At 38.4% G+C, this 25,511-nt stretch overlaps 2 protein-coding genes and 1 long non-coding RNA gene across 6 annotated transcripts in view; all 3 read left to right on the plus strand.

Moving 5' to 3' along the window:
• LOC103155374 (trichohyalin-like) overlaps window positions 1-6,166 on the plus strand; it is a gene marked incomplete at its 3' end in the record, with an annotated part of 26,884 nt that extends 20,718 nt beyond the window's left edge. The window contains exons 3-4 of the mRNA XM_016663515.1: window positions 5,832-6,133; window position 6,166. Of these exons, the coding sequence (XP_016519001.1) occupies window positions 5,832-6,133; window position 6,166 (303 nt within the window). The remainder of the gene's footprint in view (window positions 1-5,831; window positions 6,134-6,165) is intronic.
• Window positions 206-1,570, plus strand: LOC107833676 (uncharacterized). The gene is made up of 3 exons (XR_001659449.1): window positions 206-574; window positions 1,224-1,364; window positions 1,549-1,570. It is a non-coding gene; the product is annotated as an uncharacterized LOC107833676 (long non-coding RNA).
• Window positions 6,167-14,780: 8,614 nt separating the features above from the next.
• The window catches only part of samd12 (sterile alpha motif domain containing 12), a 110,295-nt gene continuing 99,564 nt past the window's right edge, over window positions 14,781-25,511 (plus strand). Inside the window, exon 1 of one of the 4 annotated variants that reach the window (XM_016663517.1) lies at window positions 14,781-15,035. In XM_016663517.1, coding sequence (XP_016519003.1) covers window positions 15,023-15,035 — 13 coding nt within the window. In that variant the 5' untranslated portion in view covers window positions 14,781-15,022. Of the gene's footprint in view, window positions 15,036-15,122; window positions 15,625-25,511 lie in introns of those variants that run through there. The other 3 variants (XM_016663516.1, XM_007577041.2, XM_016663518.1) reach the window with 3 other exon arrangements.

Below are 25,511 nucleotides of genomic sequence, written 5' to 3' on the forward strand. Positions count from 1 at the left end.
TTGATAGATGTTTGAATATGGTTTACAGAAACAAAAAAGTGTGTTATGATCGATTAAATCCGCTGATACGTCATTGTGCTGCTAAACACATAACGCTGAGTGGAGTGGAGTACCGCTCCAAGATGGCCGCCCTAAATCTCGTCAGCGACAATAGGCGAGAGTGGTGCATGTGGCGTCTATCCTTATATTATGTCTATGGTTTAAACACCTTTATCAACGAGCAGTTAATCCTGCTGAAGAAACTTTCACAGTCTAAAGAAATTTGAGGTAGAGATATTAGGACCCGATAGATGGCAGTAGTGCAAAAATAGTGGATTCAAGCTGCCGTTAAAACCAAGAAGAAGAAGAAGACGAAGACGAAGACAGCACATGGTCTGTTTAGTTGAATCTTCCAGTGTTTCTCTAAAAATGTCTTCAGTCCATCTTAAACGAGTTTATCAACGAGCGGTTAATCCTGCTGAAGAAACATTCACAGAGTTTAAAGGAATCATCGTCAAGTCGAAGGACGAGATGGACGATCAGCGCAGACTGCTGGATTTCTCCAGGACTTCCCGGATTATCTTACACCGGATAGGTAGGAAACACCAGCGTTTGGACGAAGGTTAAGGTCTAAATATAGAAACTTTATTCACCAGGATCATTTTAGTAACTGCTACCTTCCCTTATAACTAATTTTTAATAGGCAAACCCTACGCTAGTACCCAAAGTACTTTAGTTTATTTCAAATATACTTGCATTTGTGTAAGTATATTTTAAGTATACTAAGTATTAAGTGTACTACCTATAAATATATACGAAGCATACTAAAAGTATGTTAGACGAAAACACAACTGAACAACAACCGGATGGAAATGAAATGAGGGTCACGAAAAGAGCCCGGAGGGAGGAAGGCTGCTAACGTGTTGCTAGCTGGTGGTAAGTTTGTTTCAAAATGCTAATTATCTTTGTTCAATTACAAACAGTGCAGTAAAGATAAGCAAACTTACGTTGATTTCAGACATAATTATTTTGTGAATTTTATTGTGACTTATATGATTATTACTATAACAATCATTCAGCTTCATGTTATAACTGCATAAAGGCTCTCTGTTGAGACTTAATAGTTTTCTTCATAAACTTAACCTGGTTTTAATCGAGCTCAGTATGCCAAAGAGACGTTGATATTGTAAGGTTGTTGTTATAACTCCTTCATCAATGTTTTTATCTTCAACATATGTTTACAGTCTAAGCAAATGAAGATGAAAGAGGAAGCCAGAGAAATCAGGTGTTAGGAAAACTAAAGACTTTCCTGTCTCAGAAGAAGCTCTGGCTCCACCAGATCAACAACCAGCTCTGAGGATGAACCTCCACATTGTCTTCATCGTGTAAGACTTTTTTTTTTTTTTTTAAACTGAGCAGCTGGCCACAGTTTTAACAGCAAAAACTGGTGTGTTACCAACACCAAATGCTTAATAAACATGATTTGATTTATAGATAACTGGACATAATTTTTCCTCTTGTAAATCTAGCATTTATCTTTCATACATTTTATTTGTTGTTGGCTTTCAGGGCCCTGTGATGGACTGGTGACCTGTCCAGGGTGAGCCCTGCCTCTCATCTGATGACTGCTGGAGATGGGCACCACCAGCCCCCCTCACCACCCTGCAAGGATCAGTGTGTTCAGATCATGGATGGAAAGGTTTTAAGGTAGTTTGTCTCCTTAAGTCCACACGTAAAACAGCTTCATACTTATTGCCAACATCAACTGATTCTATGACATTGCTTACTATTTTTTTCTACTTCTAACATAAACAGGCCAAGAAGACACCCAGAAATGTTTTTCCACCTGAGGCATCCGGTCCCAATCATCATCAGTTCTGATGATGCCACATACATGACAAGTCCACAACGTCTTAAAATTGTAAGTCTTACTTTTTTTCCTAGCTGTTTTTCTGTACTCTTTAAAATAAAATGCTTTCTTTGTTTAATTGCTCTATTGTTCTTTTCTGCAGGTTTCTGTAAAGTGCAGTGAACTGGAATGTTCTGTCGTTGATCCTCACTGTTCTTAAGAAGGAGAAACGTCAGTTTGTCTGGCAGTAATGCTGGAATACTGTGACATTGTATTAAAACAATACTCTGTCCTTGGTGAAATATTTTTCACATTTCCTCTAGTGTACCTATCGTTTTATTGTGCTAATTTTCATTAGCATGTTGACTGTAAACTTTGAATGTATTGACAATTTGTACAATTCTGTTATAGTATATTGGCTCTTGAAAAAATGTGGGTAAGACTATTTGACGGGGTGTGCATAAGACTGACAAGAGACTGTCATAAACACCTGTTAGGAACATACTAATAGGTGTCATGACGTTTCATTCTGTAAGTATCATTATTTTGTAAATAATGACACTAATGCAAAATAGGCCATTTTAGTGGACTTTTAATCCAACTTTTAAAGTAGCTTCTCATTAAAGGTGTCATGATTTATCGAATGTCCCTTCATGACAACAGTCAGACATTCATAAAGACTCTTTCATGTTCATGACAGTGTAGTGTCAGTCTTATGCACAGCCCATTGTAACCCACGTGACCGCCGTGACCCAACCACCTTCCCTTTAAGTCTTCCCTTCAAGATCCGGGATCCTCATGTGTTTTTCCGGATTTTCCCCTGTGCTGCTGCTCACTGTTGGTTGTGGCGTCTGTTGTTCATAAAACAACCTGAAAGTTCCAAATTGACTCATCACTGAATAATTTAATCCCTAAAACATGAGGATCTGCGGTGAGTTGTTGAATACCACCTGACTTGATGTTGATCTGCAACAATAGCGCCGCTAATATAGCCGCTGCAATACACACCAGGCTGGGATTCTTTGACAGCTGGTATAGCTTCCTGATTAGAACAGGTTAACATTGCATCCACCTCCTCAGACAATCCGTTACTCGACAGTGAGTAAATATCATTTACATATAGATAGTAGAGCGTTATTTCCGCGACGCTCTGCCAGTTAGCATTAGCTACCAACTCGACAATCCACTTATTCAATTAATTACTCAATGAAAAGTCACACTGTTAAAGCCGAATTAAAGACCACACCTTTAATATTTAAAGGCTTCCCCTCTAACTTTAGATTAGATTATTTTTCATGATTTCTTTGTTTGTTATTGCATTCCATGCTGGTGCAGCAATGAAGTCTGGTACCCAACATGATTTTGTTTGTAGCTATTTTGATCAATCACATTCTTAAGATGATTGATTTGATTTATTATTAGTTGTTGTTTATAGCGACTGCTAATTATTTTATTTGAGCAATTTTGAACCTGAATTATGAAGTGCACTTTGAAAAGGACTTTTTTTTTCTTTTCCATTTTTATGAAGTTGTTGTCAATACATAGCAAGTATGTATTTAACTGTTCCCCCCCCCCCCCCATTTAGCTTATATAAAAAAAAAATGTATATATGAACTTAATGTGTGTTTCCTGGCCTTTTAGGTCAGGTTTTTTCCCCCTTCCATTGACTCACTTGATGTCGGAAGATGGTGAGCTACCCAAACACCACCTGGTGGTAGGAAAACTGAACTACACTCTCCACACAGGAAATGAACCAAACTCTAAGGGGTATCAAAGGGAACGAAACTATTCTCCCCTTGTTTTTGGACTTCTTTTGGACTCTATTAGGATTTCAAGTATCACTGATTATTATTAATAATTGTTTGCTTTGTTTTTATTCCCCCTCATGTTTCTCTTGAGCAATTTATTTTTGTTTGTTTTTTTATTATTATTATTATTGCCACTGCAATAAATAGCAATATAAACAAATTTCTTTGCATCAGTTGCATCAATTATTCACCCCAATCATGACTCCATGCCATGCCTACTTCTGATTCTATAAACTGGTTAACACTAAACCTTGCAGCCAGACCTGCATATTGTCTATTATTGCGCAATAGCCAGCCCCACCTAAACCCTCTCAATTCTCATAGACTAACTATTGACCAGCTCTCCAGTTAATGGGTCGGGAAAGTCTCTAGATCCGAGGGCTTTTACTCCATGGATAGTCTAGAAAACATTCTGTTTAAGCTGGTGGCGGGAGGACTCCTCTAGCCTCTGTTTGCCTCCGATCCAAAAGTTATCACCCTTTTCAATTATTAAGGCAGTTAACCGAGTAGCTCTCACGGTTACCTAACCTCAATAATCACTTTTGTTAACGGCAGCTCTCTCCCTTATAATAACAAGCACTTGTTGACTAGATAGATTTTAGTGGCTCGGCTTGAACCCCAGGGTGATTATTTACTCATCACCAAAGAAACCTATGGAGCCACCATTTTCCTAGAACATAGACTTTACAATAATCAGAAGCAACATCAGTAATTCCGGACTCAGAATTAATTTCAATGTCCACAATCAACAAAATTTAACATATATATATTTTATTAGTAGCTTTAGCAAGGTTAAGTGACATCAGCTTACTTCAAAAAGTGTTTAGTATTTAGTAAGTTATGATTGATAAATGCACTGATCCGTCATTGAGCCTGTCAAACATATAAGGTTGAGTGGAGCAGTTGACCTCTCCAAGATGGCCGCCCTAAATCTCGTCAGTGACAATAGGCGAGAGCGGTCCATGAAGAGTCTGTTCTTTATATATGTCTATGGGGAAAAGGGGCAAAGATGCATTCATGGGCCCAATATGGGTGGGAATTTACAGCTACTTCATGGAAACACTGTTTTCAACTAATACACCCAGTTACATTGATAAAAGAAGTTCAATGTCCAAATAACAAAACCAAAATTTTCATTAGTGATATGTCGAGTAATCCAGGAGGATTTTTTATGAAGTACATAAAACGGAGAACTCGCCTGAACCCGAGCAGTTAAAGTTTTTATTTTTTAGTAATAAATTGTTGTCCACATAGCGAGTAACAAGCCAGTCACAACTCTCTCTCTCCTGTTTGTTTCCAGTTTTCCTTTTGATCCAGCCATTGATTCATACAACCAGATTAATCAGAATTTATGTATCAGAATGAGAAACATCTTTTACTTGTTTATTCATTGTAAGGCTTCATGTTGTTTTGCCCATTTTACATATATTGTCCCCTTGATGTCCCAGTAGAGCATGTGAAGCACCGCGGTGCATCGGATCAGGAGTCCAATGATTGGATGCAGTTCCTCAGTGCTTCATGAAGCTTCATCTCACCATCACTAGTTTTCATTGTTTCCTGTCCTGCTCTGGTCAAAACCCACAGGCCCAACCCAGTGCATGCTGGTCCTGTACCAGTACCTATCCTGACAGAACATGGACCCACAGTTCTTCCTGTCTAATTTAGAAAAGTAAATAGCAAAGTAACAAAACCTAAACAACTATTAATCTACAAATAAACTCTGTAAATAAACCCCAGAGGTATAAAGTGAAGTAAAATAAAATTTTAATACAAATGTAAGTAATGGAAATTAAGTAATATCTTGAAATAATAAAATTTATAACAATGGTAACTATAATAATTTTATAATAAAAATATATTTTTTTAATATTCGTTAATTTGAGAATTCTCCAATTATCAGCTGGCTTTGTCGACTGATCTGTCTCTCAGTCTACGCTCTTGAATTTTTAGGTGTGTTTTTTTTCTTTTTTCATTTCTGTCGTAAATGATGAGCAATTTCTCCAATTTACTTTAATAAAGTTAACAATTGCTCTTTTCCTCCGTTTCCCTCTCCAGATTCCCTGCAGTCTAACGTTTGTAACCAGGAGAGGAGATCCACTCTGGACCAGGAGGAGTTAGAACCTCTGCAGGTGAAACAAGAACAGGAAGAACCAGAAGATCATCAGATAAAAGAAGAGCAGGAGGATCTAGAACACCAGCAGATAAAAGAAGAGCAGGAGGATCTAGAACACCAGCAGATGAAAGAAGAGCAGGAGGATCTAAAATACCATCAGATAAAAGAAGAGCAGGAGGATCTAAAATACCATCAGATAAAAGTGGAAGAGGAAGAAGTTTACTGCAGTCATGGCGAAGAACAGATTGAGCTGAAACAGGAGACTGATACCTGCATGTTGGTTCCTGTTGATGAGCAAACATCTCTCACTGAATCAGAACCAAACAGGAACCAAGTCATCTTCCAGGAAGCTGCTGAAGCTGAGAACCAAAATCAGGAAAGAAGAAAACCTTTCTCATGTGTGACTTGTGGAAAATGTTTTAGTCTAAAATGGAGTTTAACTCGGCACATGAGGATTCACACTGGTGAAAAGCTGTTTTCATGTGTGACCTGTGGAAAAAGTTTTTATGAAAAACCGAATTTAACTAGGCACATGAGGATTCACACTGGTGAAAAGCCGTTTTCATGTGTGACCTGTGGAAAAAGTTTTTGTGAAAAACAGAATTTAACTCAGCACATGAGGATTCACACTGGTGTAAAGCCGTTTTCATGCGTGACCTGTGGAAAAACTTTTAGTCTAAAACGGACTTTAACTGATCACTTGGTGATTCACACTGGTGAAAAGCCGTTTTCATGTGTGACCTGTGGGAAAGGTTTTAGTGGAAAAAACGGCTTAACTCGGCACATGATTATTCACACAGGTGAAAACCCATTTCCATGTGTGTATTGTGAAAAAAGTTTTAATCGAATAGGTAATTTCGCTCTGCACATGATGACTCACACAGTCGAAGAGCCGTAGAATTGTTTTCCATGTGTGTCCTATGTTGAGTTTAACTATAAATTGATTTGGTTTAAAACTAGAATAAGGTTGAAACGATTCCTCAAGTGATTCAAGTACCTTTATCATTTAAATTCCTCAAAGAAAATGTATCTGCCTTGAAGCTTCATTAAGTTATATTTTATTATTTAGCTCTCCGTGTTCCAGCTGGGTTATTACTTGCATCGTACAGAGCTCTCACTTCCGCCTGAGTTGTTGACGAAAGCTAAGCTTTAGCAGCATATCGTCCAGTTTTCAAGTTCGGCCTGGGAGGATTTTATTGATTGATGATGATGTTCGGGTCTTTGTCGTTTATCAGTGAACCAATCAGCATCCTTTAAATGACTGGCGTGATGCCTGGTAGTCTTTCCTCCTCCCAGAGCTGCTGCCTGGTAGCGGTTCAGAGCGAACAGCGGGGAAGAGGAAGCGCTGCAGGAGTATTTATACAGGTGAGCGGATAGACTGAACACTGCAGGCGGCTGCACATTAGATAACGTAAATGTAGCTTTATGGACGAATCTGAAATTTATTTCATATCATCCTGGTCTCAACAAATTGTGGCGGAGCTCATCGTGGCGACATGTAGCTGGTAGACGAGTTTCTGTGTGTGACGAACGAAGGTGTTAAATCCCATCGCTTTTTATTTTTTCTTCAGGTTAACTTGTAAAGTGAGCTATTATTGTTACGAGTTAATTTTTAAACTACAGAAAAGTTATTGTTAGGGAAGCTCAACTGTAAAAATTGGATTGATGTTGATATGCGATACTAATACTGCTGTTATGTTAGATTTACCAATGTTTTATTTTGATCTTTTTTATATCTGATTGCTTGATTAATCGTAAGAATAGTCGATGGATTTCTCGATTACTAAAATATTTGTTTACAACGGCCCTAAACTAGAATTAAAGACTGGAGGGATATTATTTTCTAGAAAGCTGAGAAATTGTTGTATTTGTTAAATGTGATCATTTAGTTCTTGACATTTGGATATGTAGAGATGTGAAACATTTTTATTGATGCTTTATTTTTTTCTGGCATATTCTGCAGCAAAAATAATGACAAACTGTATTGTTATTATATAAAGATTCAATAAAATGACATGGATTATAACAAAACTGGGTGATAAATTGTTCTAGGTGGCATTTAATGCCCTTATGGCTACTGGGTAAAAACTGTTCTTCTTTGTCCTTGTTTTAATGCTCCTCTATCTGCAGCCAGTTGGAGCAAATTGTGACCTGGTGTGAGGAGTCTTTTAAAATGTTCTTGGTTTTCCTGAGGCAGCCGACCTGTGGAGTTCTTGGAGAGAAGGCAGAGAGCAGCCGATGGTCTTCCTGGCAGATTTTAGGATTCTCTGGAGAGTCTTCCTCTGTGCTGCTGTGCGTCCGGAGAACCACACACACAGAGACGATGGCAAAAAAGTCTCTTAGAGGTTCCCCCTAAAATGCACGGGGAGGCGGCCATTTGGAAGCAGGTCCTGACCCGGAGGACAGTCCTGACCGGGAGGACGGTCCTGATTTGGAGGCAGGTCCTGACCCGGAGGGCAGGTCCTCACTCGGAGGACGGTCCTGACTTGGAGGCAGGTGCTCAATCGGAGGCAGGTCCTGACCCGGAGGGCAGGTCCTGACTTGGAGGCAGGTCCTGACTCGGAGGGCAGGTCCTGACTTGGAGGGAGGTCCTCAATCGGAGGCAGGTCCTGACTCGGAGGGCAGGTCCTCACTCGGAGGCAGGTCCTGACCCGGAGGGCAGGTCCTCACTCGGAGGCAGGTCCTCACTCGGAGGCAGGTCCTGACTTGGAGGGAGGTCCTCACTCGGAGGCAGGTCCTGACTCGGAGGGCAGGTCCTCACTCGGAGGCAGGTCCTGACCCGGAGGGCAGGTCCTCACTCGGAGGCAGGTCCTGACCCGGAGTAAGGTCCTCACTTGGAGGCAGGTCCTGACTTGGAGGCAGGTCCTGATCTGGAGGACGGTCCGGACCCGGAGTAAGGTCCTGATCTGGAGGACGGTCCTGACCCAGAGGCAGGTCCTCACTCGGAGGACGGTCCTGACCCAGATTCCGGTTCTGACTTGGAATGAGGTCCTGACTGAATCCGAATTGGAGCTGTGTACTTTCTTGGAGTGGAGGTCCTGACTTGGAGGCAGGTCCTCACTCGGAGGACGATGCTGACTTGGATGTCGGTCCTGACTCAGTGTATGGTCCTGACCCAGATTCTGGTCCTGACTCAGAGGTTGGTTCTGACCCAGATTCTGGTCCTGACTCAGAGGTTGGTTCTGACCCAGATTCTGGTCCTGACTCAGAGGTTGGTCCTGACCCAGATTCTGGTCCTGACTCAGAGGTTGGTCCTGACCCAGATTCTGGTCCTGACTCAGAGGTTGGTCCTCACTCCTCTGTGTGGCCCAAACTCGGAGGCCAAACTAAGACTGGACAAAACTCAACGTTTGTTCCACTCTTAGAGGGTTCTTGAGTCTGAGCATCGTCTGAATTATCTCCACAACAGAAAGCTTGTTGAATGAACATCCATGCCTTTCTGACATACTCTTGTGGTGGAAGGTTAATTTTCCTTGGACCTGCCAGGGTTCTTTTGAAACACTGTATAACCTTGTAAATAACTATTGGGTTGTCACTTTTATCATTTTAAGCAGCAATTCTCTAATTAAATCATCATTGCCTGAGAGAAGTTGAAAGATATCTCCGCAGAGTTTTTTCCCCCCATCTTGTCAAAAAAGACAAAATCTATGTCCTTTACTTCTTCCCAGAGTTTAGGAGCAAGCTTTTTCTGGACCGGTATGTTGTGCTTCATTTTGTGACTGGACTTATAAATCAATCGCCAAATAATTTTTTCCACCATATTTCTTCTTTCCTCTTTGGTTCCACGTTTGAAACCCGTCTCTTTCGCGTCCCTGAAAAATCGTTCAGGGTCCATACCTGCCTGAGTATAATCCTCACTCAGGCAGTTTTCATCTGAGTACAAGTCCTCACTAGGAAAAATCGTCTTTCTGGTCTTTCATTTTGTAAATGTAAACATTTCCTTTGGAGGAACAGGATTCTCCAGGTGATGTTTAAATTTTTACACAATAACAGCAGATTCTTCAATCACTTTCCAAAGGAGTTTGTTGAGAAAGTTTTTTTCCTGTAATCCAGGGTTGTTTGACCAGGATGGACTTTGTTGGAGAACCTTTTTTTCATGTTTTTCCAAAAAAAGTGAGCTGTGAGCTTTAGTCTTCAATCGGCTACCAGCGTATGTGGATCCCCAACCTGCTCGGCCACGACTCCCTGAAAGAGGCCCAGCAGCAGTCGGCCGCCTGGCTGCCTGACCCGTCCTCTCCTGAGTGAAATTAAAGCTGCAGTATGTCACTTTTATATAAATATTTTTTTTCAAATATTTTTTAAAACTGTCATTATGTTGTGACAATATGGTATGAGAGGTAATCTGTGAAAAATCTATTTCCTCTGCTTTCTCCCAGTTAGTTTTCTTTTTGAACAAAAATCTGACTGTGAATTTAATCGATTTTATCTCTTTTAACACTAATTATGTAGGTGTGGAATAATTTGCTAATTTAAACCAATCTATGTAGTTTTTTTTGTACACTCAAATTCAATAAATTTGTACTTATGTAATGATTATTGCTGCTTCTGTGTAGTTTTGGTTTTAAAAATAGCCAAGACACAAATCAGGTTATTATTGTTTGAAAGTGAGTGAATAACACTTCTAGAAAGATGCATGGCATAATTTCTGTGATTTTTCTTTTATTATCCTTTTATTTGAGTCTGATGAAAAATTTCAATTTTTTTTTTCTTGATTTCAACAAGAAAATGTGTAATATATTGTGTAAAAGTCTGAATATGCAGGCCTGGTACTTAATCTGATGGCATCTTGAATTTTGTTTACATCCTGACAGATTTTCCCAGAATCCGCCAGCAGGGGGCTCCAAAGAGCACTTCAACTTTTAATTAAAAATTTTTTCTCTTCAACTCTTTTGCTTGTCATGATGAGGTTAACATTTTAAAAAATCAGTTTTAGCTGAATAATTTAAAATAGTTTTCACCGACTTGTTTATCTACCATACATGACAACATATGGGGTTATTGTAGATAGAAACAGGAGGAGTAAAATTCTAAAATAAAACTAAAATATCAATCAGACATTTTCTAGAAACATTTGTGAGTTTCAAAAGTTGAACATTTACTGGGAAAAAATCTGAAATTTTGAGATTAAGCTCAGAAATGTTCTGGAGAAAAAAACATGGAAATTTCTGAGTTTCAAAATTGAAAAAAGAATCCTCAGAAATTTCCATGTTTTTTATAGAAAATTACTGAAATTAATCTAAAAATGTCTGAATTTTTTTATAGCAAATGTTCTCATTTTGTTGCACAGAATTCCCGCCCCCCCCACTCCCTAGAAACGTTTTTTTTTTCCGTTGGTGGACATTTATTTTTCTTTTTTCTTCCTATCTATGGCCCTAATGCGCTGTCGTAACTGTATATGGTCAAACTATTGTCTGTTTTTATTTATTTTTTTCAACAGATTTTTCCTGTGTCCAGGTGAGATTGATGCACCTTTTATCAATGTATTTTATTTTATTTTTATCTCAAGGCGCTTTACAAATAAGAGGTGCCATTTATTTTTTTTATAAAGAAATAGATAATCAAAGCAATGTAATAAAATAAGATCACAAAGATCATCTAATTTAGAGCTTTCAGTTGAACATAAAGTTTGTTTTTCCACTGGATTTCTGATGGTAAAAGGAGAAAACTTTCATGATCTGTGACAGATTTTGTCACAGTTGCCAACATCGGAATTAAATACCTGAGGTGCAAAATCAAACTGTATGAGGCTTTTAAGTTATTTATTACCTCTTACATATTCTTTTTATGCAGAACTTACAGTGTGGGGGAATAAGATGAAACACCTGAACTGTTCCTCAGCCTGCAGCAAGACTGTAGGGGGGAAAACCACAAGACAGGCGGAAGTGGAGACAATGAATGCTGAGAAGGAGCAGCAGGAGTGGGAATCAGTGCCAGTAGAAAACTGATACTTCCGCATTCTGTCAGACAGATTATCTTTTTATCTCAGCGTCAGTCGCCCTTTGTCCCAGCCACGCACGGCTGCAGACAGCGACAAAGGACCTCATAAAAACACATCTGTTGTACAACTTGGTTTTGTTTACCTGACTCTCACATGTAATACCTGTACTGCCAGTCGCTCCTTAGAGGAACAGCCTGACCTGCTTCCCTTTGAGTTCACTTCAACTTGGTGGGATTCTCACTAAGTTGAATTTCCCTCTCCAGACAACATTTCCCCCAAAGGAGACAAAGATTCTTGATTTGAGTCAAAACCCACCGTACCTGGGTCAGTCAGCGTGCACTCATATCTAAAAACATACAAAACCGGCATTGATTATCTAACATAATGTCTTCATTGTTTCTTTCCTTTTGCAGATTATGACAGTAAGGATACAGATTTAGTGGAAGTATGCACAGGGATGACATGTAGTAGTAAAGCTTTGTGGTATGTAATCACTGAGCCAGGTGTGTTGCTCAACCTGTTGTATCTCTTTCTGCTGGAATGTAGGAATACACTGTGTTGCTCTTTACTGTAGATGCCAGTTAATGTCAGTTTCCACCAGATCGGATATGCACTACTGTTCCGTATCAAAAGTGATTATCTTGTGACATCTATTTACTTATTTTATTATTATTATTATTATTATTATTATTATTGTCTTTTTTGCGTGATCGTTAACGCTTCAAAATAAATGCAAGCTGTATGTGATCTCCTGTGTAAGCTGCAAGCAACCTGAAAGTGTCCCGCATGCGCAGTAGAGGGCGCAATAATGTCACGCTGCAGTATTTCGCCAACCGCCATGAAGAAGAAGAAACTTAGTGTTTGCAGAAGTAAACATGGATGCTAACGGTGGAGCGTATCGATTTTGAAGTTGTTGCCCGGCCGGAGCAGCATATTAACAACTTAATCCTCATTATAGTCCGTCATAGTTGTTGTTTTTCTTTCCACTTGCGCGTATCAGGGCGCAGAATAGTGACGTTTGTCGAGTATCAATGACGTTCAGGTCGGATGAATGCGACCTGTCGGTTCAGGTCACATTTGAAAAGATCGGATACATATCGGATATCAAAGTGGCCTGGATTGCATTCGAATAAATCCGATCTGTTTTGTTTTAAGTATTAAATAAATAAATAAATAAATAAATAGATAGATAGATAGATAGTATTTGGATCACTTCGGGCGCAGTATGAACTGTAGCTTAGGAGTTTGGCAACCATTAGCGTTCTTATGACTTTAAATTGCTGCCGCTGGCCAGGCCCTCCCACCCAACTCAGTGTTTACACTCACACGGCTGTAAAAGCAGAAGAAAAGGCTCCTGTACCAAAAACAAGAACGTTTCTGAATGGTAAGTCAACAGCAAAACACTTGTCTTTTCCAGCAGCCAAAGCTAAAAACCAAACCTATTGGAGCTTCGCTTTAGTTGCTAGGTAACGGCAAATGTGACTAAACATTCAGGAGGTTTTTGAAACGGCTAATTTTCCAAACAGCAAAAAGCATTAACTTATTGAATAAAAAAAGCTGGATTTTCTTTTCTTTGTGGCCTTTATTCTTTAGAGTTTGGGCTGTTTTTAGAAGCAGTGAGACTGAAATTGAAGTACAAAAATGGTTAATTTAGAGCAACTGAGGCACTGTTGCCTTGCAGCAAGAAGGTTCTGGGTTCGATTCCCGGCCCTGAGTCTTTCTGCATGGAGTTTGCATGTTCTCCCTGTGCATGCGTGGGTTCTCTCCAGGTACTCCGGCTTCCTCCCACAGTGCAAAAACATGACTGTCAGGTTAAATGGCCTCTCTAAATTGTCCCTAGGTGTGACTGTGTGCATGGTTGTTTGTCCTGTCTGTCTCTGTGTTGCCCTGCGACAGACTGGCGACCTGTCCAGGGTGAATCCCGCCTCTCGCCTGAAACGTTCGCTGGAGAGGCACCAGCAACCCTCCTGACCCCACCAAGGGACAAAGGTGTAAGACGATGGATGGATGGATGGATGGATGGATGGATAGTGCAATCAATTACCTTCAAAATTAATCTAATTATGAGGCTTAGCGGTTTGTTAGAGAATAATAGTGAAGCAAAGAACAAGTATGTAAGAAAGAAAGCACTGTCAAGATTACGTTACATATGAGACTGGTGAGAGATCATGCTGTTGTTTAATTCAGAGTTGGAGCATTAAAAACAAACCAACCAACCCAGAACGATGCATTAGTTCTGGGTAATCCATCATCTTGGGAGAAAAATGGCATTTTTGGACTGGAGTTGCTTACCTCTGCTCTAAATTGTCCTCACGTATGGATGTAGTTTGTTTGTCTTGTGTGTCTCTGTGATGGACTGGAGACCTGTCCAATTTTTTTAATTATTATTTATCAACTATTGTGGAATGTAAGCTGATGAATTCAGTTTAGAGATTGTGAATCAGTGTGTGATGCATTTAATAAATTATTAAATGTTAGTTTATTGTGACTATTTAATATCAGGGTCGGATTTACAATGATGACTGGAGTGGACTGGCATCCTGTCTACCATAAAGAACATTTGTTTTTACTAATGCAGTGCTAGTTGCAGTAATATACGACTCAGTCAGAAACAACCAATTAGAGCCAGGAGAAGGGGTTTAGTGCTGCCAATCATCCTTGTGCTTACCCCTTCTGCTTGCTCTCTGTTATGCTGCTACTGGTTCACCACAGCATAGCTGGTAGATAAGCGTTTTTCCTGTAATGGTAAGTTGTTTTTCTGCCATTAGCACAATTGAACAGCGTACACAAGGGTGATTGACAGCACTAAGGCCTTCCTCCTGACTGATTGGTTGTTTTTGGTCACAAGCGGTGTGTTTTTGCAGACAGCAATAGTAGCTCAGGGAGGAGGTTGTTGAGCTCGATTCTTCTTGTTTGTTTTTTTTCCAGAGATCATCTGTCTCATATCATACGATCATGACATGGTGACAATTCTAATAAATATGGACAAACATATTTTTTGAAAAAGTTCCTAGTGATTGTCACTATTCATAAGGTGGCAGAGGATAATATAAACTGTAAAACTCATCCATCACATGATCATCTCTATCCACCTTTTCAAAAACTTTTTAAAGAAGCTCCTGGCTTCTGTCAGCCTCTGATATTCCAGCCTACAGTTCCCAGAATGCTTTGCGAGGCAGCAGCTGTGCGCTCCAGCAGCTTGCCCGCAGCAAACTGATGATAACACGCCGAACAAGGTGCAACGAAAGAGCGCTGAGTTGTTGTGTTTTTCTTTTTCTTCATCCACATTTCGGCTGCTCCGATGAAAACGATGTTCGGCTCTACGGAGTAGCACGATGGCGGTCGAAGGTAAGGCTGTTTTTTGTTTTTTTTTATTCTGCGCTGTCAGTTTTGTTTTTTCAGGGTTAATTAGTTCTAGTTGAAGGTTTACAGCGTCCAACCCGGGCGGCTCAGCTGTGATTGGGTGATTTGTAGGGAATACGTGCCGTTATTGCCCCGTAGAAGTGAAATGGAGGTGTTCTCCACAAGGAGCAGTGAACGCGCAGCCTCTGTATTTACATTGTGTGGCTCCTGTTGGGGGAACAGGTCTTTGCATAATCACCTCCGGCTCTACCTGGCGCTGCGTGTGTTTTCTGGAGGAAGAACAGCGGAAACAGAACGGTTTCGGTCTTCCCCTCCTCTTCTTGGCATGTGATGTTATGTCCTGTGTTGTGATGCAACAGAGAGCGAGTCCAGTCTGTCTGAACCTCGTCATTTGAGGCAGCAGGTGTTCTGACATGAGGACCTGAAGAGTCACCCTCTCCTGCTCGTGATTGACTCCTTAGTTATTTAAGGCAGCTTCCGTCTGGACGCTTTAAAGTCGGTGGGTCTGTCGGGATGCTCGGTCAGTCTCCTCACCTTATCGGAGGCATCTTGTGGATCCAGAATCCAATGAGAGGTATGTTAGTAATTCATCGCTTCTCCGTGCAGGCATGACGGTATAGACTGGTTCTCCTGCATCCAGAATCAGCTTATTTATCTCTGATCGTGTTGAGCAACATGACCTTTAAAAGTCCCTCCCTTTTAATTTTTCTTTAAATAATAATTTGCATGCATACAATGTTTTCCCCATGCTACAAATCGGAAAAAAAAACAAAAAAAAAACCAGAAAGCCATGATATGGGAGATTTTACATTATGCACGAAAAAGATGGAGTTTTCTGTCGTTACTTTGAATTAAAGCATTCATACAACTTCAAGGTTTTATAATTTAAATTATGATTTAATGGGACTATTTGATGCGTAAATTGTGAGACATAGTTTAGTAATTGATTATTGTTAACTGAAGTACAGATTCAAAATAGGCCAATAGCTGAGAAAAAAACATTCAGAGCAGTAATTGTACAAAACTGTACAAAAATGTATACGCTTTAGATTGAAGATGAGAATCTTCTTTGTATATAAACATGTTTTAGCCAAAACTCCTTAAGTGTCATAGTTTTTGTTTAAACCTCACTGAGTCAATACTTTGTGGAAGCATCTCTGGATTTAATTAAGTTTTTTTTTGCAGTGTATCTCCACCAGCTTTGCACATTTGATTTAGAAGTTTTGAAATATTTACCCAATTTTCTTCAAAAAAACCGCTCAGGGTCTAGAGGTTGGATTTCAAATTTTATCACAATATTTTGCAGTTCTGTTTTGATAATGATAAAAATGACAATGAAAACTATAACCTTTCTCTTCTTGGGTAACTGTATGGCACAACGTTCATATCGCAAGAAAAACAAATACTTTTCTTTAAAAACACTTAAAGCTTCTTCAGGATGCCACTTACTTAAAGAAATGTGATTTATTTCACATTTAAGACTTTAAGCGATCATATTTTTGGAGTTACTGATATTTACTGATGCTCTTGTGGAGAAACAGTTTGGAAAATAGTAAAAATAAGATTTTAGGCAGTTTTTTTTTGTCATATTAATGGAAATTTATCAAAATTTGTATCACAATAATAGATTTTTCCCGATAAATGCCCACTTCTATCAGGATAAACCAGATTTGATAAATCATGTCCGTGATTAGTATTTTCTAGTTTGTTAATTGATTCTCAAAGCGATGGAGTTCTGGACTTGGACTAGGCCATTCTAACACATTAATGTGCTTTCAGCTAAATCAGGCTTTTAAATTGCCCCAGTTCCAAGTGGCCAACATGGTGTTGCAATAAACAAAACAACAAACAACTTATTTTGACAAACTTCAGAAATGCCTACAACAGTCGGGTCCATGAAACCAACGTTAGTGCAATGGCCGTCTCCTGACTGGTGATTAGGGCTGAAACGATTAATCGTTTAATGATCGATTGTTAACTGGAATATATAGACAGTTAAGCTAAAACTCTACAAAAAATACATACATTTTGCATTTAAGATAAAAACCTTCTTTGTCTGTAAGCATGTTTTAGCTTCTCCTAGTTCATATTTAGTAAATTAATGCTACATTATGGCATTTTAGGCAATAAAATGTGTATTTTTGTACTTGTAAAAGGAATTTCTTGATTTGTTTGCATCTTTTAATGTGCTTCTAGTGTTGTATAAAAAAAAACTTAAGTGTTTAAATTAATAATCTGTAGAATGTGTTTCTTTATCCGATTGTCAGGATCATAGATAGATTAATCGATAACTAAACTAATCGTTGGTTGCAGCCCTTGTAGTGATTTTAGCTCGCAGAATTAATGAAGCACTTCTTTATCAACACTTAACTGTAAAACTTACAACAATAAGACATTTGATCTGCCAAATATTTGTTTTACTATCTCATCAAAATGCAAATGTTGTCCTTTGCATGACTTTTATCTGTTAGACAGGAAAAACACTGTCTGCAATATTAACACGGCAAAGGTAGTATCTGTACGTTCCAATTGTTGTGTGTATTTTTTACATAATAATGTAATGTTCCTCTTTCACCATGTTTGCCATCTCATACAGGTCAGATTAAGCTGAAAACGTGATTTATTGCAGGGTTCTGTTGATAATTGCTTTTGAAAAAGACAAACAATGTTTTGACATCACACTGCAAACTCAGGACAGGAAATGAAATCAAAGTGAAAATCTGATGCAACATATTGAGCTGGATTTGGTAATAACTGGAAATAATCTGTCTGCAGTTCACAAACAAGAAGCTTGTAAAATAATAAACCCAAAAAGTTAAATTCACGGCTCTGTTGAGTTGCTGCTGCACAAATGAAGAATAAAATACAGCGACGGTTATGTTTTTATCTGCAGGTCATCTCGGTACCTTCAGTGACTCACCACCTTGTGTCATTGCGAGACATGATTTATGAGCAACATTTCTCCTCGGTGACACTTCAGTAACATCAGATCTGAGAGCACAAACTGATTTTTTTTTTTATAACTCTGGAGACATGAAGCAATGAAACAGTTTCTCATTCAGAGATCCAGATGAAAAGCTGTGCATCCGACCCTTTTTCATGTTTCTGTCAATATTAAATCACATTTACAGGAATGGCTAAATGACTCCAGAAGCACATTAAAAACCTCATGCAGGTCACATAAAAACCCAGAATATGTAAAACACTGCAGGCCTCGGTTAAGGTCAGAGTTCACGATTAGAAAATAACATGATAGGAAAATATTCTGTAGATTTACAAAGCGATGCCGTAAAACTTTGGAATCTGTGCATCTGTTACATCCGGTGTGAAACATAATTTCAGGAAAAGACGAACATAACGGTCAAATACCGAGATGGTAGCGTTCTAGTCTGGCAAAAAAAAAAAAAAAAAGATTTTGGAGTGGCTTACTCAAAGTCTGTACTTAAATCCTATTGGAAGGTCATATTAGGGCTGGAGGAAATGGCTGAAAAATATATCACAATAAAAGCATCTCATATCAGTGGATATCCATAATTGTCAATATCTAATTAATTTGTGTTTTTGTTTAAAATATCTAAATTACTGTCAAACTGATAAAACATTTCCTGTTTTATCAACAGTTTTCTCTCCATGCTGCCGTTCAAGCAGTTACAATGTCCAGTGGAGAAACCTTAAACAGCTGCAGCGCAAGTTACTCTACAGGTTGTTGCTAGGTAACCAAAGAATGAGTGAGTTGCTAGGTAACCAAAGAATGAGTGAGTTGCTAGGTAACCAAAGAATGAGTGAGTTGATTCCACCAACTTTGCTTAGTTAGCTAAGTTAAAGTTGAGCGGCTAAAGCCTTTCCTTTCTGTCCTGTATCTCCCAGAATGCTTTATAGTTCTGGATATATTGACTATTCTATCAGGCATATAATTTATTGATATTGATCTTGTGTGTACGTATCATGATATGATTGATTTGTTGTTCGGGCCTAGACTGTACCTTAAACTTTGAAATTATTTACTGTGTTTTAATTTATCATGCTTTTCATTTAATTACTTTGACAGACTTGGTTGAAAATGTCTAAAAATGTGTCCCACATGTTGTAAAATATTGAGGTATTCTCTGTATATTTTGATTTTTTTAGAGCGAAATCCAGGATTTTAACATTTTAGTACTATAGTGTTAATGGTTCCATTTCTATTGGATCTTCTTGAGGTGTTTGAGTTTTTTTCCCCTCCCTTTACAGAAACCTGCGGATTAGTTGTATTTATATTTAACCTGCTGTTTCACAGAGCACAGTAGACATAACACTCGCGCTTTGTGCTTAGATTTGCTCTTTCTTTCTTTCTTCCTGACAGAAGAACAATATCCTCTGGGTGGAACAAAGCGGAACAAGAACATCACTATTTCAAGAAGTGATGTTTGGAAAAAAAAAAAAAAAAAGGCGCACCACTCTCTTGCATCACTGTTTTCCATCTGTGCTGCACTAATAACCTGTGCAAAGCAGAATATGGGTCGTCTACTAAATCATTTAGAACCTGAGATGACAAAAACCTGTGTGAGAAAGTAGAGGCCTAGGAAGACCTGCTCCCTGTGCGGGCTTTACTTCGGAAGACGCTTCATCGCCATTCGCCGTGTTCAGCAAATCCTGGCAATGAAGGCTGGAAAATGTGTGCATTGCTTTTCTCTGCTTTACAGCCAGTCAGCAGATTATTTGAATTTCACTCCGGAGGTTTAATCAGTCAGAAATTATGTGAAGGTTGATCATATCTGCTGCTGCTGCGCTACAGAGTAATCGCATTATGACCAAACTGGAATTCGCTTATATTTTGCTTCAAAGCTGAAACGATTAATCGGATTAATCATGATTAATCATGATTAATCAGCTAATTTAGTAATCAAATAATCATTAATTGGCATATACAAACTCAAAAAAGGAAATTCTTTTAAAAATCACACTCAAGGCTGTAATTATGCCAAAATTGTACAGAAAATATATACATTTTGCATCTAAGATAAAAAAAAAAACCATTTGTCTGTAAATATGTTTGACTAAGTGGCGTAGTTTTCTTCTTCACCTGGTTAAAATTCTGTAAAAAAAAGAAATAAAATCTTATATTAAATACATTTTCCCCGCCAATTATTGATCAGTAAACCAAAAGAATACATTTTAATCCTACACTGTATTGATGCTGTCAAAGTTATTGTTAAAAGTATTTTTTAGCTGCATATGCGTCCTCTGCTACAAATGATTAATCGTGCATTACAGGAATGCCATATTATTGCTATTTAACAATAACATATTTTCAGATTTTAATAAAGGAATTTATTTATTTTCATTCTTTTAATGTGCTTATAATGTAAGAAAAAGTCTTAAATGAAAAGTCTGCAGAATGTGACATTTTTTTCTATCCGATTAATCTTTGAATACAATAATTGACAGTTATTGCTGTTATTCAAAGTGTTCCTGATCCAGTTTTATAGCTGGACAAATAAAAAATCCTTTAAAAATAACCAGGCACTGTGCAGAAAATGAGCGAAAAACAAAAGTAATGAGGGATAACTCTGGATATTTGCTCTGCTTTACCTGTGGATCCGTTTCCTCTATGCATCATTTTATTCACCTGAACAGATTGTGTTGAATAATTCAACCTTAAATTTCTGCGCAGATGGAAGAGCTTTCCTAAAATAGCTGACAAAGTCGTAACCTAGTGACCAAAGTTAAATTTAGCCGTGCCAGACTGACGCTGAGCTGAGCCGGATCTGATGCGTTTTTCTGTGACTATAATGGAGAAATAAACGGCCGGCGAAGGAAACTGGTTCTGCATTCCTGCTTCAAGTTTATGTAGAGACGTTACGGTTAAAGGAGGAAGGGACCAAAGAAGGTCCAGTTCAATTAATTTATTTCAGAAAATAACGCTAATTGGTTCTCTTTGATGAAAACATTATTTTTTCGCTTATATCATTTTCACTTATATCTTGTCTTCATTCATTAAAAATAACGTTTAGATTCTTATCAAAGTAAAGGAATATTTAAATGGGAGTTTCTATTCTGAGAATTTTCATACATCTTGTATATTTCCACACAAACTTCAGTTTTTGTTATTGTGACTGAAGAAGATTTGAAAGTTTTTGTTTTTCCTCTAAAGTTTCTAACTATAATTATAGTATAGTAGATTATAGTAACTATAATCTGAAAAGTGCGGAGTATATTTTGTGATGCCTGTAAACTTTTAAGCAAAATGCAATCCAGCCAGTTCCTTTAACAAGTCACTTAATTAATCTGATTAGTAAACAGTCCTCAGTATAAACCTGTCACTGCAAAAACACATTTTACAAAGTATTTTTTTATTTAGTTTATACTGCAAATATCTTAGCCAACTTGAAATAAGACAAAACTGATTTACAAGTAACTTTTCAGCAAGATATAGCAGCTCGTTTTAAGTAAATGGTTCCTTAATTTTGATGAAAAACTTGCAGATTATTTCACTTATAAAATAGGAAAAATGTCTTGTTATAAATTCATTAATCTGCCAGTGGAACTAGAAAATTTTCATCAAAATTAAGTAATTACTGACTTAAAACAAGCTGCTACACCTTCATGAAAAGTTACCTTTAAATCAGTTTTGTCTCATTTCAAGTGTACTAAGATATTTGCACTAGAATCTAAACAAAAATATTTGCCAAGATTTTGCAGCCTGCTGTGTTTATAGATCAGTTTTCTGGATCTCACATCCGCCCTCGGATACATTTCTGATTTATTCAACCCTTGTGGCAAATTAATCATGGCTTCTTGTCTTTTTGAGAAAGAAAGACGTGTGGAGTGAGTAATATCTAACCGTGATGAAGACACACGTGCCTTCGCCGTGATCAGAGTCGGATCTGGACGTCATTTCCAGTCAGCAGTGTTTACCCCCGTGGCTGAAGTTGTTCCCTTCGATTTGTCAGTCTCGCCTCCCTGAGAGGCCCTGGCCTGTTCGCCCGTTCACAAAGCGCACATCAGCCTCCATGATGGAGGCGCAGGGTCAGATTTAGTAGAATAAACATGTTTGTTTTGAACCACAGATGAAGGATTACACCTGGCTGGGATTAATCCAGAGCCGCGCTGACAGCAGGTCGTCATTCCGATCTAATTCAAGGGAAATGGGATTAAGATGAGGAACGTGTCGTCGCAGGGCGGCGTTGTGTAATCATTCTCCTTCGGGGGAACCTACAGCCATCTTTCAAATTCTGCACTGAAGCTGCTGCTGCCTGCTTTTCAGAAAGAAAATATAATGTGCAAATATCTGTCCATCTTGTAGCGGATATGGAGGAGTGAGACTTTCTTTCTCTCTCTCTCTTCCATCCATCTGAGAGAGGTTCAGTCATTACCATTAAACTGGATCCGTCTCTGGCCGGAGGGCTTCTGCTGCCTCAGCTTGCGTCACTTTCTCAGACTGTTTGCTCACTTGGAAGAAATCCAGGAGAAGGAAAAAAGCAACAAGGTCGACTGAGAGCTGCTGAGGATCCTCTCTGTGCTGGTTTATTATTTTTAGAGTCATCAGTAACAGCAGCAATAGCTTGAACTTGTTGGTTTTTGTGTGCGGTTTCATCAGTTCATTGAGGTTTAAAGAGATTTATCTGTGCAAAGCTTTATGTCTGACCACAACATTTGAATGAAGTCTGGATTTTAACCAGACCATTCGCTGCAGCGGTTTTGGATCTTTGTCCTGTGGATGAATAGGCCTGGTGCAACAAGCAATAAATAAATGAATCACATTGTAAATTAAATAAGATTAATCATTTCTATTTGCATGATTGCTTTTCTTGTGTCATTTTGTCTTTCTACCGAAAACTGGACAACAGAAAGCTTCAGTCTGGTGCATTGGTGTGAATTATCTCCTTTTTAGTTGTTGTTTTGGTTGATTTGTTTATTTACTCTGGGTATTTAAAATGTCACCCAGTTCCAGTGTTAGATGCTCATTAGAAATTAAGATTGTCTTTGAGAATATGTTCTTACCATTACCATTAGATTACTTTAAAATGCTCTCAAAACAACAATATCAGCATTTATTGCAATAACTCTTGGAGCAATTTATTAATTAATCACAAAATAAGTTAAAACAGGATAAATAATTACCATTTGCATTATTGCTTTTCAAAAGGCTTCAATCTGATTAATTTGTCTCAACTGAATTTTAAAAGGCAGTTTGGTTTACAGAGACTTTATTATCCATTTTTTGTTGTCGTTTCGGTTGAGTTTTAAATGTCTACTAGAAATTAAAACTTATTGATCTTTGAGAATGAGTTTTTTGCATTTTTATGCTATTACCATTATTTGGAAATTGTCTCAAAACAACAATATCATCATTTCGCACAATAACTACTGGGACAATTTATCGTCAATCAAATGAGTTAATCATTAGGGACCTATTGACGACCCACTTAGCGCCAAGTTACAGGTGTCGGAGCGATGGTCGCTTTGGACACTTTGGTAAACAAAATTAAACTCAAAGTTCTGTTTAAACTTCATTCCTTTCTACAAGTTACAAAATCACTTGGAGAACAATAACTTGCAAGACTAAAGAAAACCCAGAGCTGCATATTAAATGTTAAAGTTCATGACAGGACAAGTTAGTAAAAACTAACAAATTCAATCAAATTTTTGCTCCACTGGAGGATTTTTCACTCCGACTTCAACGTCACATACTTTTGCACCAAAGTTACCTCCATTTGAGTCGTTTTTAAATGTTGCAAAATGTTGACTGGTTTCATTTTCACGAGCTGAGTTTCGATTACAAATGTGCACAAAACTTTGATATTCTGCTATTGTTGAAAAAACACAATTTCTCAATTGCAGTGTTTCCATTAATTAACAATTAAAATCACAATAAGTTTATGCAAAACTTGCTGCGGCATCATCCTCCTTCCACTTCCTGTCGTCTTCTTTGTCATTTCTGCCAGTAGTAACATCTGGTTGTTGATCATGTGACTCATTTGAGGCAAAAAAGTGCGTCTATTTCAGTCTTGCTTCAATTTTGATACAGCCGAAAAACCACCTCATCTTAGCATAAAACGTTTGAAAAACGTTTTTAAAAAATTTTTATTGTATTGAACAAACAAAATTTCACAATTGTGTTGTTTCCATTAATCAAAATCACAAGTGAAAGAGTTTGCTTACGTCATAAGTCATTAACTTTGATAAGTCATGTACTTTTGCACCAAAAATACTTACAATATGAGTCAGTATTAAACATCCCAAAGTGTTGAAGGGTTTCATTTTCACTTTGTACTGCAACATCTGACCCCTGTGTTGTATTTTAATGCAATATGAAAATAGCTGACAGCGTGGGTCCTTGTCTGGAGAGGGCAGAACAGAATCTACTGCATCCTATAGCTTTATTGACCTTTTGTCTAATATATGAGGAGCAGGGAAATGAAACCCGTGGGAGAGGCCGGATTTTTGCTGAATGTTCTAGTCGGTCGTTTTTTATTTCACCCCTGTAAAGCACACCCCCTCTGCTCTCTCAATTGAGGACTTTTGTTGTTTGTGTTTTTTGTTTTTTTCCCTGAATATTTGGCTCCCTGTTGTGCCAAGAGCAGAAACTTGGCGGTGCGTCAGCTCTGCTCCCTGATGACCAAGCAGCTCGCTGACTCCCGTTCTGCTGACTGATTGAAGCTGCAGATATGACACAGTTTGTGTGCCGCTGATTACACATCGGGCACAGATGGATGGAGCTGGCGTTGGTGAAGATGGCCGCTTTTGGCACGGCTGAGACTTCGATTCATCTGACATCTGCTCCGGGAGAAATGGATGGACACTTTAGACCCATTAACAAAGCGGTGATGCAAAAATCTTCATTCATTTCCTCTTTTAGTGTGACAACAAAAAATGTAAGGAGTGCGGTAGGAATGAGCGATGTATACAGCTGGACCGATAGAAATTTGGCCTACGATAGAGAGCTACCGGCTAACTGCGATAATGATTGTTGATGACGTAACCGGCATCAAAGTAAAGCAAACATGAAGCAGCGTGGCGGAAAGTGCAACGGAAGAGCTCGTTAAAAAGACAGCTGCAAAAACGTAAATTATCTGGACCGGATGCGGGTTTAACCTCCCACAGTCTTGGCGCGGCGCGCAGAAGGAGCGCGGCAGATGTCACGGTCAGACAGCAGGGAAGTGCTGTGGGGCAGGATGATGGTCTTTCTGAAACCACAAAAAGAAAACCTCTTTAAAAAAAGAAGCTCTCGGTAATTTGTTTTACCACCTTAACATACTGACACAAATATTTTATGTTTCCAAGTTATATTCCTTAAAGTGTACAAAGCTGTAAGTCTATTAATTTTACACAAAGCTGCATTTTTTTTAAATAAACACAGAATAACTGATCATGTTTCAAAAAACATGGTAACTTATTTACATTTGTGTCTTTTTGTTTCTTTTTCCATTTTATGTCTTTAAACTTCATTACCTGTACAGTAAAGAGATTGGACTTTAT

The sequence above is a fragment of the Poecilia formosa genome, unplaced genomic scaffold (genome assembly GCF_000485575.1).
Source record: "Poecilia formosa unplaced genomic scaffold, Poecilia_formosa-5.1.2 Scaffold426, whole genome shotgun sequence".
NCBI classification, from domain to species: Eukaryota; Metazoa; Chordata; class Actinopteri; order Cyprinodontiformes; family Poeciliidae; genus Poecilia; species Poecilia formosa.